We start from the raw sequence: 16,599 nt of genomic DNA on the forward strand, positions 1-16,599 counted from the left end.
TATGATGCTGGGGTAGCGAATGTTACAGACGAGAAGAGTTGATAAGCTCAACTTGGAATCAAATGAAATAACTTAGTGCGTTTCACAATCTCAGGATGCATCAAAGCACATTACAATCAATTAAGCACATCTGCCATTTAGTCACCCCTGTGATGTATGAAAGCGTGGCTGCCAACTTGTACGCATTAAGGTCCCAAAAAAAGGCAGAGGGATAAATTACCAGATAACCAGTTGGTTGACAGTAAGAATTCCGTGCTTTTTTTGATCAGTGCTTTTGGACCAGTGTCCATCCAAAAGGGTCAGTGGGGCCTTGGTTTAATGTCTTATTTAATAGGACTATACCTATGACACATTATGGTGATGTAATGCTGTACTCTGCACTTAACTTGCAGAAAATGTACTTGACACAATATTTTTCTAACTCAGACAAGATTCTTATGAGAGACAAGACTGACATTCAAATAGTTCCAGCTCAAGAGAGTTGCCAGGGAGAGAGGAATTAGTGGTGATTCCAACATTGCCTTGCCTTTCATCAAGTGACTTTTTTTAATGAAATGCAGTGCAACACTGACTATAACTAGAATGTAATCTTGACAGTATGTAGCAGGATATTACCAATACTAAAGCAAATATACTTCAAAAATTTTATTAAAAAAATAAGTTACAAAAGTGAAAATCATCAAGATCTTATTAATTTAAACTGTGCAGGAGTAGAATCATGCCTTATACCCGTGAACATTACTTTATATGGTGCAACTAGTCTAAGCAGTCAATAGCACTACAAGTGGACAGGAATTGCAGCATTGGCATAGGCCACATACAGATCAGGGCAAGAAGATAAATGATCAAGACACTAAACAGATAAAACTTGAGCACACTATTTGGATTAGACAAATTTATAGCAGCATAGGTCTTAAAATGAACATTTAATATCTGAAGTAAAAAACATCAAAGGACAAATCATTCACAACATTGGCAAAAAGCAGGAAAGAAAATCCAGCCAATTGACTGGGCTAGCATTTTTTGCAGCTGATAGAACAACTGACGCAGGTTCCAACAAGGCTTATAAAAATTACAGCCCTCATTCCACCTATCTTAGTTGAGTTTGACACAGCGAGAAGCTCCTACCACTCTGCACATCCTCTGACTGATTCTTATTAGGCTTTCCAGCTGACTGGAAACAGGCAGAAAATCATGTCTGGTTTCTTCCAAGATATATATTGTAATCCTTACTAGTGACCAATTATTTTTAATATGGTACTCCTATTTGGTGCAAATTTCTTCAAAAGTCTGAGTAACAGTCTTTAATGATAATGAGTACTTCAAAAACAAAACTAAATTAACAGCAACAAATGTTCTATTCCAATCCCTTCCAATTTCTTGCACTCCAATTTCTAGCAAATGCTAGGCTAAAGCCGTTCCTCCTAGTACTCACTCGATGCCACACAAATGCACTTTCTAGCAGCGATTACCGGATAATAATCCGGAATAGAAAGCACGGAGCCCAGAGGGACTGCAGCCAATTGCAGTGTCCAAATCTGCATTCGTGCACCATTTTAATAACACCATTGTTAAATCTTTTCTTTATAAACCAGAGTGGGACCATCATGATTACCATATTTTAATGTTGTTTTATGTCAATGTAAGTGGGGAGAAAACTTGGTTTGGAATTAAGGGTCCTATGTAACCTTGCTGGCAAAGTAAAATCAAAACAGCAAACAACTAATTAGGAAAGACAGCAATGCAGAGTTAAATAGAGATTATCCCCTGAGGAAGATATTGATATATGGTACAAAGCTCTAAATGCACATGGGGTAAAATTAGTCCACGGAGTGTCATTTCTTTCTTCATTGATATCAGTGAAGAATATTGCAAGGGCTATGCAAGAGTGATCTGCAGCATTGCCGAGCCAAGGAATGAAGATAGATTACTAGAAGTGGTGTGATACAAATGAATTTCTCCCACATAAACCTTGTGTAGTCATGATATGATTTATCAAGCGTGTTTCATTAGCATTTGAGATTTCAGCATTGAGTTGCTACCATTCGTTCATTTTGGCCACCACCCCATTGTTTCGCATTAACTGCTTCAAGTAATATTGAATTGCCAATTGCAGTGCTTTGGTAGGCTTTTTCCATAAGTGAATTTCTTATTAAGAATATATCATCCTAAGATCCTCCAATCACTTTACCCTCAAGTGAAGCCTGTGACTAATTGTTTCTTGCTAAAGCACCACTGATGCAGCGGCTATATCCTAGGGATTTGAAATTTCCCACTTATCCGCTCCTCCTGAAAATCACAATTCTCAATTTCAGTTTTCTTCTGGAGGATCTGTGTAGCTATGAACCCAAAACAAATCTTGACCATCGGTAGCACTGAACAGCGCCTTAAGAGTCCAGTCTTTAATCTAATGGTGTTAGACCTATCTGCAAGGATACTTTCGATGTGGAAGGTATCAGAAATGCCAATCTTTTTGCTTCCTGTTCCAGCAAAATGTTGAAAATCTAAAAAGCTCTATTAAGCAATTTAAGCACTGAAGCCAAGGAAGGCATCTAAACTGCTAATACTGCATTTGCATCATCATCAAGCATTACACACTTTTTTCTAGGCATGATACAAAAGAAACAAAAAATAAAAAGTAACTTTTACTTCTCACATTGAAACCTAGCAAAAATAAATTACAATAATAAATCTTCACAGTTTGAAACATACTTAACACACTTCTGTAAATTTCAAAAACCTGTATTTATAATATTAACAAATTTACAAGGTTTTATTTAACAGTTTTATAAAAACAGGTGTGAATGCAGATAGCTTCAAAAAGTTTCAAACCTGCCTCAAAAGATATTCACAAAAATATAAATTGCATGAATAGATTTATGTACAAAAACATATTTCATATTTTACAGAGTATACTAATCTGAAAGCACACCTCAGTATACGCACCAAGACAGGCAGTCAAATGTCAGTAATGTATACAAATGTAGAGGGGAAACAGTAAGAACAGAGGTACCTGTATTGAAATTTACTTTAAATAGACAAATCACTTCCATTGACACTGTCAAATTGAAACAAATTGCGGCATTTAAAGTGTTTCATTGACTTTGTTGTAAAGCTATTAATTGCTGGTCTGGGCTGACACAACAATTCCCAAGGTTAGGGGCTGATGAAAGGCAAAGGTGATTGAAATAAGTGCAAGGTTCTTCACGTATGTGCATTCCATTCCAATGTATTGCCTAATACATCTGATATATTGTCTGATGTTTCAGAGATGTAACAACTGAAAAAAAAGATTTAAAAGAAAACACCAGATTTAAACATTGTGGGTTATTTGTCAGCCACTTCTGTACTGAATATTTCTTCTCTGAAATTGCTTGGATGTTTTCTAAAAGACAGACATATGCATCTCAGATGCACAAACTTTCAGTTCATGTTTTCTGACTTTTTGAATAATTTCATCAAACGATGGAACCGTTCTGAAACCTGGAAAGAAAATAAATCTGAATTATATCTTTGCTTGGTGCCATATATTATATTGTTCTGTTTTCTAAGTATTATTGTTTTATAATACTTGTAGAGTACCTTGTGTCATTTTATGATGTTAAAAGTTGTTACATAAATATAAGCTATTTTAAATACAAGTTAAGTGATTGTCTGCCCTATCAAACCGCTCCATAATCCAGAAGACCCGTGGTAGATCGACACTCAACTTCTCTCGTAAAATTGCAAGTCACCACTGGTAAAATCACCTGCCATCCTGTATCCTGGTTCAGGAAAACGTCAGCCCTTAGATCAGCCCCTCAAGACTGCTCCACCATTCAATAAGATCATGGCTGATCTGATTGTGGCCTCAACTTCAGTTTCTGCCTATCTCCTATGCCCTTTGATACCCTTACTGGTCAAGAATCTACCTCTGCCTTAAAAATATTCCATGACACTGCCTCTACTGCTCCCCGGAGAAGAGTTCCAAAGACTCAAAACCCTCAAAATACTCCTTAATGGACGACCCCTTATTTTTAAACTGTCCCGCCAAGGTCTGGTCTCTCCTACGAGGGGAAACAACCTTTCAGCATCCATCTTGTCAAGTTCCCTCTGGATTTTGTGTCTCAATAAAATCACGCTTCGTTCTTCTAAATTACCAATGGATATAGGCCTAGCCTGTCCAACCTTTCATCATATGATTACCAACCTCTACCCTAGGTATCAGATAAGTGAACATTCTCTGAACTGCTAATGTATTTACATCCTTTATCAAGTAAGGTGGCCTAAACTGTACAGTTTACCAATGCCCTGCAGTTAAATTTCCCTACTTATATATTCTATTCCACTTGCAATAAATGTGAACATCCCATTTGCCTTCCTAATCACTTACTGTGACAGAGGGTAGAATGCTAACTCTCTAGGATTAATGTAGCAGGACACCAGAAAGTTCTACAATCTCCCTCTATTCAAATAGAATGTTGATTTTCCTATCAAAGTGGACAAGTTACATTTTCCCACATTATATGTCATATGCCAAATTTTTCCCTACTCAGTTAACTTATGTTTCTTAATAGGCCCCTTATGTCCACTTCACAATTTACTTTCCTACCTATCAATTGTTTTTAAAGAACGTCTTAAAAGAAGAAAGTGAGATGGAGAAGTTTAGGAAGAATATTCCAGGCTTAGGCCCTAAGCAACAGAAGGTATGGCCAACAATGGTGGAGTGATTAAAATTAGGAGGCCAGAAATAGAGGAAGACATATCTCACAGGGTTGTGATGCTGCAGGATGTTACAGAGAGAGGGAGAAATAAGACCACTTGGGGTGGGAGGTCAAAACAAGGATGAGAATTCTAAAAATCATGATGTTGCTTGTTTGGGAGTCATCGCAGATCAGGGAACACAGGGGTGATAGGTGAACAGGATTTGGTTCAAGCTAAGAAACAGGCAGCAGAGTTTTGGATTACCTCAATATATGGAGGATAGAATGTGGGAGAGCAGTGAGTAGTGCACTGGGATAGACAAGTCTAGAGGTAACAAAAACATGAATGAAGCTGCAACATCAGATGAGCTGAGACAGGGGTGAAGTTGGGCAAAGTTACAGAGCTGGAAAAGGGCTGTCTTACTGATTGTGCAGAAATGCAGTTGAAGACTTCTGGGTCAAATGAAACACTAAGTTTGTCACAAGTCTGGTTTAATACAAGACCATTGGACAGCAGAGGAATGGGGTAGTAGCTAGGAAACAAAGTGTGGAACTGAGACTGAAGACAATAGCCTTAGCCTTCCCATTATTTAACTGGAAGAAATTTCTGCTCATCCAGTGCTAGGTGTCAGATCAGCAGTCCGATAATTTAGTAACGTTGAAGGAATGAAAGGTAACAGACAGCCATAGAGAAGATACTTCCACTTATTGGGGGTGAGGGCTAAAAAAATCCAAAAGGAAAACAGGTGAAACTTCCTTACCAGGTGGCTAGCTAGAAAATGGAGCTCATTAACTTATAAGGGTAGCACAGATGCATTTAAGGGAACCAGCTAAGCACTCAAGTGCAAAAGTAATAAAAAGGTAAGGCTTTGGGGTGGCACGCTGGTAGTGGTTAGCACTGCTGCCTCACAGCACCAGGGGCCTGATTTCAATTCCAGCCTCGGGTCACTGTCTGTGTGGAGTTTGCATGTTCTCCCTGTGTCTGCATGAGTTTCCTCTGGGTGCTCCAGTTTCCTCCTACAATCCAAAGATGTCTGAGTAAGGTTGATTGGCCAGGCTAAATTGATCCTAGTGTTAAGGGAATTAGCAGGGTAAATGTGTGAGGTTACAGGAATAGAGCTTGGGTGTGATTGTGGTCAGTGCAGACTTGATGGGCTGAATGGCCTGCTTCTGCACTGTAGGGATTCCATGATATACGGTTATATGAAGTAAATCTGGAGACTTGTGTGGTGCATAAAAATTAAAGACCTGTTGAGTTGCATAAGCCATTCTACGCTGCGCATGTTATGTTTAAAGAATGAATAATTAGTTACAAAGTAACTAGCTTTTCGTTTCAGAACCTCATGTTAATTTACTTCCTAAAAAAATACAGTTCACGTTTCTTGGCTTAAGTATTTGAATAAACTAATCACAGGAGGGGCAAAGCTGCAATGGCTGCAAGAGGACAGTTCATCCTGTGGAATGGGCTTCAGGATAATGGTTACCTGCAAGGTTTGTAGAGTGATAGATGAGAGCGTTTTCTTGGAAGGGAAAGTAAACCAGATCGTGACGGAACTGAGGAGAAGTTGACATTTCCCTATACACCCATCTAATGGGCATGATTTGTTGATTGGTTTCCTTATGTTATTGACTTTTGTGGAGAACAAACTTAGAACATTTATTGCAACGCCTTCTTCCAAAATGGGTGCATTTCAGAGTTGTTTTGATTTACAACACTCCCCCAACCAAAATATCAAATATAACCTTAGGGAAAGTCCATGAAAATGCACAATAGTAACAACTTTAAAAAGAATTTCACTTGATACCATATAAATTATTTAATTTCAAAGATATATATTTTGAGCAAGTTTCTCAAATTCTACACTGAATGTCAAGTATCACCAATATTAATCTTGCCCAGAGTCCCACATCAGAAGGTTAAACAATTGTCTAATTTTACAGGTACCAGGTCTTTACCTGTCGTGGGGACCTATGCAGTTTTCCAGCTATGTGACCAAAGGTTTCTTCATTTGCTCCCTTCTGTTGGCAACCCAATAATATGGTTCGATCATCCTCCCTGAAAGAGCATAAAGGGATTACACAGGATGATCTAAAGCAATGTTAAATAGGCAAAGATAAAATTGGTGCAATCTGTCACAACCAAATGACCCGTTTACAGCGACGTAGAACAAGTAGTAAAAATGTTGGAAACACAACAGGTCAGGTGGCATCCAAGAACAACTGGGAAGTTAATGGGCCACACATTTGTTATATCAGTGCAATGAATGCCATCTACCATTAGGAAATGTCATCAGCTTGGGGTACAAACAACACAAACCCAGAGTACTCAATCTCCAAGCTTTAATAACATACGCACAAGTGAGAACATGGTGCAACAAAATGCATTGCAAGGTGTTCTGTTAATGCATACAAACAATTTAGCAGTTATAGTTAATCACAGCAAATGCGAAATGAACAACTTTCTGATCCTTCATTTGCATACATATCCACCAATCGTAGCATAGCTTTTTGCCCCTTCTTAATCCAATAGAAAACAGTCTCCTGCTAATCTTTCATTAACATAATTTGTCCCCATTTCTCACTCTTTGGTATTTTAAGAACACAAGAACATAAGAAATAGGAGCAGGAGTAGGCCACCTAGCCCTTCAAGCCTGCCCCGCCATTCAATAAGATCATGGCTGATCTGAAGTGGATCAGTTCCACTTTCCCGCTCTCTCCCCATAACCCTTAATTCCCTTGTCTATCAAAAACCTATCTACCCGTGACTTAAATATATTTAGCGAAGTAGCCTCCACCACTTCAGCGGGCAGAGAATTCCAGAGGTTCACCACCCTTTGAGTGAAGTTCCTCCTCATCACTGTTCTAAACTGCACCCCCCCCCCCCTTATCTTCAGGCTCTGCCCTCCCGTCCTACTATCCTTTCTAAGCGGGAAGAATCTCTCTACCTCTACCCTATCCATCCCTTTCATTATCTTATACGTCTCTACAAGATTCCCCCTCTTCCTTCTAAACTCCAACGAGTACAGACCCAGTCTATTTAGTCTCTCTTCATAGTCCAACCCCCTCACCTCCGGTATCAGCCTAGTGAACCTTCTCTGCACTCCCTCCAAGGCCAAAATATCCTTGCGCAAGTACGGTGACCAAAACTGCACATAGTACTCCAGCTGCAGCCTCACCAGTACCCTGTACAGGTGCAGCAAGACCTCCCTACTTTTATATTCTAACCCCCTCGCTATAAAGGCTAGCATTCCATTCGCACTCTTGATCACCTGCTGCACCTGCACACTGGGTTTTTGCGACTCATGCACAAGGACCCCCAGGTCCCTCTGCACTGTAGCATGCTGCAGCTTTTCGCCCTTTAAATAGTAATCCCTCCTACTATTATTTCTGCCAAGGTGGATAACCTCACACTTGCTAACATTATACTCCATCTGCCAGGTTCTCGTCCACTCGCTTAGCCTATCCAGATCCCTCTGCAGACTTTCCACACCCTCCACACAATTTGCTTTACCACTCATCCTCGTGTCATCAGCAAATTTCGTCATCCTACGCTTAGCCCCCTCCTCCAGATCATCTATATAAATGGTAAATAGCTGAGGCCCCAGCACCGATCCCTGCGGCACTCCACTAGTCACCAACCGCCAATCAGAATAGCACCCATCGATATCAACTCTCTGCTTCCTGTTAGACAACTAATCCTCTATCCATGCTAACATCTTACCCCCAACTCCGTGCACCCTAACCTTCTGTAGCAACCTTTTATGAGGCACCTTATCAAACGCCTTTTGAAAATCTAAAAACACCACATCCACCGGTTCCCCGGAATCATCTTATTTTCCATCCTATGGAACTAACACAAGGTTTCAGATTTAATTGCTTACCCTGAGTGTGTAAGCGCTGGCTTCACTGAAGGCCTGGTACACTGATAAACATTTTTCATTACTTGGAAGAGTATTTCTTGACAATTATGGAACTTTAATTTTTACAATTGTTGTAACCTAACTTCCACACTAATCTTTTGGATTGCAAGCTGTTGAAAATGACGCTGATGAGATGCTTAAGGGAAGCAGAGCACCTGTGGCCTGAGGTGACTGAGCAATTAACTGCAGATTACCTTAAGCAATCAGATGGAAAAATTATGAAGGTCAGAGAAGGAAATGTTAATTAACAGGTAAATTCAATGCAAATCAGGTACAGAAAGAAAGGGAAACAGAGAATGGATTAAGAGAAAGAAAAGCAAAGTAAGTTTCCAACTTTTTTTTAAATTGACCTGCTCAAAATCTGAAGGATTGCAATAATTAATTTACAGTGGTGAGCGACTGACTGGCAGTAATTACCATGTTGTATTTTTTAAAGGATACTTTAGATTAAAATGGACAAGACAGAAAAGATCACAGAATTTCAAGGTCAAGCAACATCCAGAGTAGAAAGTTCCAGCAAATGCTTGCACTAGTTTAAAAGCCATCAAGCTGGGATCCAGCACCACAGATCGAATTAATCACCTCTGCTAAGCTGCACTAATTGCATTTGCTTGTGGGAGTCTGAGAAAGCTCTTAAAATTCAAGTGGTTTATTTGATACAAGGACCAGACACCTTTTTGAAAACTTTTGAATATTATTTTTTAACTAAGAAACTAACCACTGAACACCAGCATATCGTTCTTATAGTTTTCAGAAGTCATGTTTCACTGTTTAAAATTGAATTACTGACAGGTGGTTAATGAGACATTGATACATAGAGGTTGAGAACAGAATGCACTGCTGGAAATCTTCCAGTTATGCTTGGCTGGATAATAATGGAATCAAGCAAGTCCAGTGTCATGGAGCTAAAGAACTCAAAGAGAGCAGGGTCATGCGACTTTCAGAGTTGGTGAAGATGCAGAATAACTGATGTGCTTGCACACTTCAAAACTAGCATACAACAACTATAATATAGTGACATTCACACCACACAATTATCCGGCCAGCAAGAGAGAACCTAACCATTTCTCCCTAATATTCAATGTCAATACTACCACTGAATGTCCAACAGGTTTATTTGGTAGCAAAACCCACTACCTTTTGGACTGTTGCCCCTTCGTCAGGTGAGTGGGAGTTCTATTCGCAAACAGGGCATATAAAAACACAAACTCAATTTACAAAATAACGATTGGAATGCGAGTCTTGACAGGTAATCAAGTCTTAAAAAGGTATAGAGAACATGAGTGGAGAGAGCATTAAGTACAGGTTAAAGAGATGTGTATTGTCTCCAGACAGGACAGTTAGTGAGATTTTGCAAGTCCAGGCAAGTTGTGGGGGTTACAGATAGTGTGACATGAATCTAAGATCCCGGTTGAGGCCATCCTCGTGTGTGTAGAACTTGGCTATCAGTCTCTGCTCAGCGACTCTGCACTGTTGCGTCATGAAGGCTGCCTTGGAGAATGCTTACCCAAAGATCAGACGCCAAATGCCCGTGACTGCTGTAAAGACTCACATTCCAATCATTATTTTGTAAATTGAGTTTGTGTCTTTATAGGCCCTGATTATGAACAGGACTCCCACTCACCGAATGAAGGAGCAGCACTCTGGAAGCTAGTGGCTTGTGCTACCAAATAAACCTATTGGACTTTAACGTGGTGTTGTGAGACTTCTTACTGTGCAACGCTGGCATCTCCACATCATGGTTACCATCAACCACAGACTGAACTGGTCCAGCCATGTGAATCCGATGGCTACAAGGGCAGGTCAGAGGTTGGGAATTCCACAACCAGTAACTCACCCCCGACTCCCTCACCATCTGCCTACCATCTGCAAGGGGTGTGATGAAATACCATCCACTGGCCTGGAGGAGTGCAGTTCAAATAACAAAATTAGCTCAATATCCAAGACGAAGCAACCTGCTTGATCAGCAGCCCATCCACCACCTCTTGTTCAGCCTCTCTGTTACTGATGCACAATGACAACAGTGTGTACCAAACACAAAATGCACTGCAACAACGTTAACGGCACTTTCCAAACCCCAACTGGACCTGCAAGTTCTCCTCCAAGTCATCACCCGGCCTTGGATCTAGATCACTATTTTATTCTCTCTGGATCAAAATCCTAGAGCTCCTGCTTAACAGCACCGTTACCACTGTCTACCTAAACCACACAGACTGCAGTGGTTGAAAGTGGTGGCTCACCATCTTCTCAAGGGAAATAAGTGCAGGTGCTGCCCATGACAACCACAACCTCTGAATGCATTAAAAAAGGCACGGCCAGAAATTGTAGGCCATCCACAAAGGGAGTTTGAGTTGTATTTTATCTCATCGCAGTTTTCTATATGGCTTGATACAGGAAAACATACCTGTACTAATAGATGGACAATTTTAGACAACGAAAATAAACAAGTTAACCAATTGATGCCAGGTTAGAAAAGTATATCACGCCATTTCCCATTTTATGCATAACATTTTTCTCCTCCCTCTGCTCTAAAACTCAAGTCTGTCCAAAGCCTGAAAGATTTCTCCCTTATTTAGGGAGGCTGAGCCTTGTATCTTCCTCAAATACTTCTGATACATAAGGAAAAACTCATCAGATAAATGACCATACCCTCTTAATGAGCCCTTCATGCTCTCACAGCACAACACCACTTTTGAACTTTTCTTTCCCGCCTTATTCTATGCCTTCCCACATGCTCCTTCCCACAGTTTAATATGCAGTTTTCCCAGGATCAAAATCTACAATCTACAGGCTGTTAAAACTCCAATTTGGGATTTTTAAAAATTAATTTGTCAGACTTGGACATCACTGGCTAGGCCAGCATTTATTGCTCACCCCTACTTGTCCTAGAGAAGATGATGGTGAGCTGCCTTCTTGAAACGCTGCAGTCCACGTGCTGTGGGTTAACCCACAATGCCATTCCGGAGGGAATTCCAGGGTTTTGACCCAGGAACCGTGAAGGAACGGTGATATATTTCCAACTCAGGTTGGTGAGTGACTTGGAGGGAAATTTGCAGGTGGTGGTATTGAGATATTGTACAAATGAAGTAGTGGCATGATGGGAAAATTGGTCAAGTATTTGGTACAAAGGAAAACTGACTCTGCATAACCTAAGACATGAATAAAACCAGAGAAGGCCAAATGCCTGACCTCAGTCTGTCTTGATAAGGTTGACTCCGCATACCCAGGGACTACATATGCAAAATAAGATAAGGTCAAAGTCACAGAACCTTCTATTACATCAGAAAACAAGATATGGTCAGAGATCACGGAACCTTTCTGTTCCTACAAAGGACAAGATAATGATATTATTGATGAGACAGAGGGGTCTCGGAGATCACCGGATCATAATACAATCAAATGTTACTGCTTGTATTACTAATTGAATTCCTGAAGTCATATAAGCTGATAAGGAAAAGGTATAACTATTGAATTGATTCTTGTAGTTGGCGCCATCTTGGGATAGAATCAGCAGTTTGTAAGGACTGCTCTCTGTTTCCAAGATTCTGCCATATACTGGATGCAGTTTTGTGATAATAAAAGCTAGTTGTTTTTTTCAAAGCAAACTTTGTTAAGCTTTACTATCACAGCTTGGAAAACAAGAAATTCTCCACTACAACAGTATTTCTTGTATCTGCTGCCCTTGTCCTTCTAAATGGAAGTGGTTTTCGGTGTGGAAGATGCTGCCTAAGGATCTTTGGTGAATTTCTGCAGTGCATCTTGTAGACAGTACACATTGCACACTGGAATTATCTGACATGAGTTTCACGGTAATTTTGAAAAGGTAATGGGACACTGCTTTGAGGACAGAAAACCATTTACAAACTGGCCAGATGATAAGTCCAGTAATGCAGTTTAGAAGGAATGAGATCAAAGTGGCAAGAAAATTCTCAGATGAGAAGCTTGTAAAGAGTGACATTACTTCTGCTATTCGTTTCAATACCGGCCTGTTGTGTATCATGGACTGTCTCTATTCTTCTTGGGGCAGCACGGTGGTTAGGATTGCGGCCTCACAGCGCCAGGAACCTGGGTTTGATTCCCGACTTGGGTCACTGTCCACATGGAGTTTGCACGTTGTCCCCACGTCTGCATGGGTTACCTCCGGGTGCTCCGGTTTCGTCCCACAGCCCAAAGATGTGCAGGTTAGGTTGACTGGCCATGCTAGATTGACCCTGGTTTCGGGGGGTGGGGGAAGGCGGGGTAAATATGTGGGGCTACCGGGACAGGGTCAGATTGTTGTCAACGCAGGCTTGATGGGCCGAATGGCCTCCCGCTGTAGCGTAATGATTCTATGATTCCATTTTTTTTTAACAAAATTAAATGTACACCTTACATGCAATTGCAAGGCAATCAGAATATTAAATGTTCGTAATTACATCCAAGAGATGCCATGAGTCTGCATCATGTGGCTGAGCAAACATTTAAAGGTTTATAAACTGACATTGTGTTCCTACCTGGTCCAGGTAACCACAACTTCACCATTCTTCTTGATTACATTTTTAGCTGGAAGACTTGTTGGTGATGACTTGGCTGTCGACTGGGAACATTTGACCATTGCTTTCTTTGAAGGAACCACAGTTTTGTTGCCGAGTGTTTTCTTTGCTGATGAGGAGCTTCTTTTAACTTTGGTTTCTTTATCTTTCCTGTTATTGCTTTTCAAAAGCTCTTTCTCCTTGCGTGCTCTTTTCACAGTGGAATCCACTTTCATGTTGTTCTTCCTTTTCTTGTTAACTGAAGTACTGTCTTGTTCCAGAACAGTTGTTGTACAAGTTGGTGCAGCCAACATCACATCTCTCTCTGCATTGTCACTAGCAGTTTCAAGTGAGGACTTTACATCTACATGATTTTCCACTGATGGTCGATCTTCCTCCGAATGAGGTAGTTTCACATCCACGTCAACTCCTGACTCTTCCATGTTTTTGCTGACATCTGCTGGATGTTCTACAATTAAGGTTTGATTTGGTAATGATTCTGACATTACACTATCCACCTGATCGAGCACATGAGCCGCATTGCTGCAGATTGCCAGAGTCTTATCAGCAGCTGTCCCCGTACTGCGGTCTTTGTTGGATCCCAGCTCGGCTTCCTGGCTCTCTTTCACTGCTGAAGAAGGTGAGCTTTGCTGGGTCGCCTCAGCGGCAGGTGGCCTGCATCTTATCTTAACAATGAAATGATCGTTCGATTTTTCCATCACGACTGCCTGCATCGGGGGATGGAGCTGATACTGAAAAGCAGAGGCTGAAATCTGCCTGTTCCAGGTTGAAGAATTGCTTGACCGGCTGCTTGAATTGTCCGAATCCAACGCCAAGTGAATATCCTGTTCCGAAGCGTCCTCTTCATCAAGGAGAGCGCTTTCACTGTAATGTGCAGACAAAATTGCTTCATTCACTCCGTCATGCAATGGTTCCCCATTCTGAGATGTCAAGAAGCTGATCTGCCCGTCTGATTTAAGGGGTGAGGGGACTGTAAGGGAAACTGCCAGATCCTCCATCAGAATAGAGGAAATAGAAGAACGCATTTGCAGAACAGAACTACTCTCAATTACCTTCTGGCTATTCGAATCTTCAGGTGGACTGATCGCAGAACCTTTGGTTTGTACCACCTTATCAGGAATTTCCAACATACAGCTTTCATCTAGGATGTCAAGATCAAGTGGTGGTCTTAATCCAACTGTGTGCGCATTTGGTGCCACAGGGGGCCAGGATGCAGTATCCACCTGAGATACAGGTAGTGCTTTCTCTGAAGTGGAATCATTACCCAAGAGCTGTGTTCCAATGTCAGGCCGCGTCTTCTCTGGGATAGGCCATGAATTACACTCCAACGTTGAAATACCTTGTTCCAGCAGATCTGAGCCCTGCAACAAACATTTGAATATCTCGCCCATCTGAGCATCGCTTACCAGGTTAAATGTGAGAGTAGAGGCCTGCTGTTCGGTCAGAATGCCAAGTTCAGTCTTGTCATGGCAATCTTTTACAGAATTAATTGGTGGGTCATTTGAATTCACCTGAGTCACAGACAGCACATTTTTGATTTTCACGTGAGGATCTTCTTTGGGGATATCAATGGCTGAAAACTCTACACCCTTCTTTGAGTATTTGTTCGACTCTTTAGTTCCTTTCCTTTTGTGTTCATTGCTGGCTTGTTTATTTTTGCCAGGGTTCTTTTTGCTGGATAAATTATTTGTCAAAAGTGGTTCTGAAGAAGAGGGGGATCGCTTTGTCTTTGGCAGTTTCCCATCAATTTTGTTCTCAAGCTGCTTCACTGCTTTATTTTCCTTCCGTTTTTTGACTATCCTCTCGTTTTTCCTTTCCTCTTCCAGGGCCAGTTCCAGACTTATACTCTCACAAGAGATGAGCATCTCACGTACCTTGTTGAACATACAGTCAAATTGCTTTTCCACAAATAGCCACAATCTCTCTTTCATGTTTGGGGCCTGCTGTAGGAAGATACTCTGCACAATCCCATTGCATTTGGCCTGTGATAATATGTTCTCAATTACTGCACAGATTGAGGTCTTTAATGACCGCCTGGACTTTGGAAAACTAGAGCTTTGAACAACAGAGATGAAATCTGCACAGGCAACCTCAACAATTCGTTGAAACCTGCGGATTTCAAACTGCTTATGCAGCTTCATGTATTTTTGCCTGACACTCTTACGAGTTGCCATTAAGGCTTCCATCAAATTCGAGACTGACGACTTTATCTGATTTCTTTCAGTGGAACTTGTGCACGATAACAGTCCCAACCCATCAGCATTTTGATCTGAAGACAGGCTTTCCGATTTCCTTCGTTTTTTACCACTTTTTATTTTGACTAAGGTCTCGGAGGAACAGCTTAGAGCAGACACATCAGGATTTACCAGCCTTGTTTCTTTTTTGTATGGGCTTTTACCTGGGTTACCCTTCTCTTTATGGTTGCCCTCTTTCTCCACTTCAATGTTGCTCACTGGTTTCCGCACTTCGGGCACACATTCCTCCTCACTCACAATTTCTCCTTCCTCTATTTCTTCTGAAAAAGAGCATTCTACTAAAGTTCCCGAATCTTTTCCCATATCCTTGAACAACGGCTCCCGATTTTCTTTATTCAACTCTAGAGTGCAGTTCCTTGGAGGGCAGCTGCCTTGGACTTTTGCTGCAGAATCTGAATGATGGACAAACGTGTACAAAATGAAAGTGAAGTAGAATTTACAATTCATAAATCTTTTAAAGAATACCTTGTGTCTTTGAATATAATCATGAGGTGCAATATGTGAAAGGCATGTTTTTAAAAGTTGTAACCACGTCAAAATAAGAGTATATGATAATGGACAATTCACGTTATGCAAACTTTGAATTAGCTTGTGTTTGAAGGCAGGAATCAGTTTGGAAATTAAACTAAAATCTCACAAAATTTTACTATGGGTGAATCATGGTTTAAATATCCAAGGTTTATTTTTCTTTAAAAATGAACTGGTATCAGTGAAGAGGAGAATTAGACTTCTACAGCATGGGTCCTTTTGCATGAAAATTAGGGGAGGAAATTCTTTTAAACAGTTGTTGAAACTAGAGATTTCAGATTCATAGATTGCAAATAAACCCACAGACCATTTTCTGTTGTTGACTCAACAGCACAATATTCATTTTGCTGCTGACCAAATAACTATATAAATATAATTCTATTATAATTTCAGATATCAGAGGGACTTTTTTTTTTTACACAGAGGGCGGTGGGGGCCTGGAATGCACTGCCAAGTAGGGTGGTGGAGGCAGACAAGCTGGGATCGTTTAAGACTTACGTGGATAGTCACATGAGAAGACTGGGAACGGAGGGATACAAATGAATAGTCTAATTGGACCAATGAGTGGTAGAGGCTTGGAGGGCCGAAGGGCCTGTTTCCTGTGCTGTACTGTTTTGTTCTTTGTACAATTATAACTGTTTTCTTTCTGAAATCAGGAATGGAGATTCTCTGGAATGGTGGT

General features: G+C 40.8%; 1 protein-coding gene across 1 annotated transcript in view; it reads right to left on the reverse strand.

Annotated features, from left to right (window-relative positions):
• Nucleotides 1–709: 709 nt before the first annotated feature.
• The window catches only part of casp8ap2 (caspase 8 associated protein 2), a 36,269-nt gene continuing 20,379 nt past the window's right edge, over nucleotides 710–16,599 (reverse strand). The window contains exons 8-10 of the mRNA XM_080192760.1: nucleotides 13,096–15,781; nucleotides 6,639–6,738; nucleotides 710–3,483 (exon numbers count right to left, since the gene is read on the reverse strand). Of these exons, the coding sequence (XP_080048886.1) occupies nucleotides 3,424–3,483; nucleotides 6,639–6,738; nucleotides 13,096–15,781 (2,846 nt within the window). The 3' untranslated portion in view covers nucleotides 710–3,423. The remainder of the gene's footprint in view (nucleotides 3,484–6,638; nucleotides 6,739–13,095; nucleotides 15,782–16,599) is intronic.

This window comes from Carcharhinus amblyrhynchos, chromosome 7, assembly GCF_965287045.1.
Source record: "Carcharhinus amblyrhynchos chromosome 7, sCarAmb.v2.hapA, whole genome shotgun sequence".
Taxonomy (NCBI): domain Eukaryota; kingdom Metazoa; phylum Chordata; class Chondrichthyes; order Carcharhiniformes; family Carcharhinidae; genus Carcharhinus; species Carcharhinus amblyrhynchos.